The sequence below is a fragment of the Mandrillus leucophaeus genome, unplaced genomic scaffold, assembly GCF_000951045.1.
Source record: "Mandrillus leucophaeus isolate KB7577 unplaced genomic scaffold, Mleu.le_1.0 Scaffold46, whole genome shotgun sequence".
Classification (NCBI taxonomy): Eukaryota; Metazoa; Chordata; class Mammalia; order Primates; family Cercopithecidae; genus Mandrillus; species Mandrillus leucophaeus.
Window position 1 is genome coordinate 3,740,826 of NW_012104920.1, and position 1,619 is coordinate 3,742,444.

At 43.9% G+C, this 1,619-nt stretch overlaps 2 protein-coding genes across 4 annotated transcripts in view; one reads left to right on the plus strand and one right to left on the minus strand.

The window, feature by feature from the left end:
- Window positions 1-814, minus strand: part of RPAIN (RPA interacting protein) — a 27,747-nt gene extending 26,933 nt beyond the window's left edge. For 2 of the 3 annotated variants that reach the window (XM_011994688.1, XM_011994686.1), the window contains exon 1: window positions 641-814. In XM_011994688.1, coding sequence (XP_011850078.1) covers window positions 641-796 — 156 coding nt within the window. In that variant the 5' untranslated portion in view covers window positions 797-814. The remainder of the gene's footprint in view (window positions 1-640) is intronic. The other variant, XM_011994689.1, reaches the window with a different exon arrangement.
- The window catches only part of NUP88 (nucleoporin 88kDa), a 44,258-nt gene that overhangs the window by 6,595 nt on the left and 36,044 nt on the right, over window positions 1-1,619 (plus strand). The window lies entirely within an intron of this gene.

The window sequence follows — 1,619 nt, forward strand, 5'->3', positions numbered from 1 at the left end:
AAAAAAAAAGAGAGAGAGAGAGAAAGAAAGAGATTCCTAGCCTATGCCTACTAAATCATAATTTCCAAGGGTGGAGGCAAGAAATGAAATTTCTTTCTTTTTAATTTCATAAATGATGATGTTGCAGTGATGAGCAGATCTACGGTCTGGTATTTCAGAACAATTCATCTAGACAAGTCTAACATTAAGGGTAGAAAAGCCTGGGTTAAAGGCTGTTGAATTCTAGGCCGGGCGCAGTGGCTCACGCCTGCAATCCCAGCACTTTTGGAGGCGGAAGCAGGTGTATCACGAGGTCAGGAGATCGAGACCATCCTGGCTAACACAGTGAAACTCCGTCTCTACTGAAAATACAAAAAATTAGCCGGGCGTGGTGGCAGGCGCCTGTAGTCCCAGCTACTCGGGAGGCTGAGGCAGGAGAATGGCATGAACCAGGGAGGCGAAGCTTGCACTGTGCCCAGATAGCGCCACTGCACTCCAGCCTGGGCGCCAGAGTGAGACTCCGTCTCACACATACAAAAAAAGACTGTTGAATTCTAAATGGGGGTAGGGGAATGGTGGGTTTAGGGGACTCAAGTAAACAAGTAAAAAAGGACAGTAGCCGTTCTTGGAGTCCTCCTGAAAACACATAGCCCAGCCTGACCTGAGCCAAGTCTTCTGGACAATTCTCCATTGACTGCAAAGCATTCCACTCTTCTTCCATCACCTCTTGCACTAGAAAGGTGTTCTGAGCATTCCCTGGCCCACTGCTTCCAGCCTGGCGGTACCTGTTTAGGAGCCTGTCCCGGCTGTTTTTCATTCTCTCGAGGCATCTCTGGGAAAAAAGACCAAGATGGGGAGGAAAAAAAAAAAAAACCATTTCTACTTTTAAAAAACACTCTTACAGTAGTTGGGAAAACATTAAAGAAAGTTTATAGACACAAAATTTCAATGATAATACTAACTAGTGTTACTTTTGCATATTCCTCTGTAGAGATACATAAAATTACAATGCTTTGTGCATGTATTTACATATAACCGTATTTTTTATTCTAGCTTGCCAGTTTCCTTAATGGTTGTGTGCATAATCTCTCGGCATCCAATGTCCTATTACAGAACATTTATATTCCTTCCAAATTCTTGCTACTCTAGATATGCACAGCATATCTAGAGTAGCACAGCAGCGTTTCTGAACTCAGGGAGGTTCTGTCCCCCAAGGAACATTTGGCAATGCTTGGAGACATTTTTGGTTGTCACAATTCTAGTTATAGGACTATTAGCATCTAGTGGGTAGAGGCCCGAGATGTGGCTTAAACAGCCCTCCACAACATGTAAATATCTCCCTCAAAATGTCCATTGTCAAGGCTGAGAAACTCTGCTATATCCTATCTTTCTTGCGTCGGGTTACTTTCTTGGACATTACTTACTAGCAACCACACTGTGTTCAGAAGAGGCCAGAACTGAAGTGGAGCGCTCTTCTAAGCCTCGGTTTACTACTCTGTAGAATAGAAATCATCTCTATCTCACAAGACGACCGTAGGCAAAGTGCCTCTCTCGGTGGCCACCTCCGCAGCAACAGTAGATAGTGTTACTGCAGAGGTGCAAAGGGTGATGTCATGACCACACTTTTTTTTTTTTTTTTT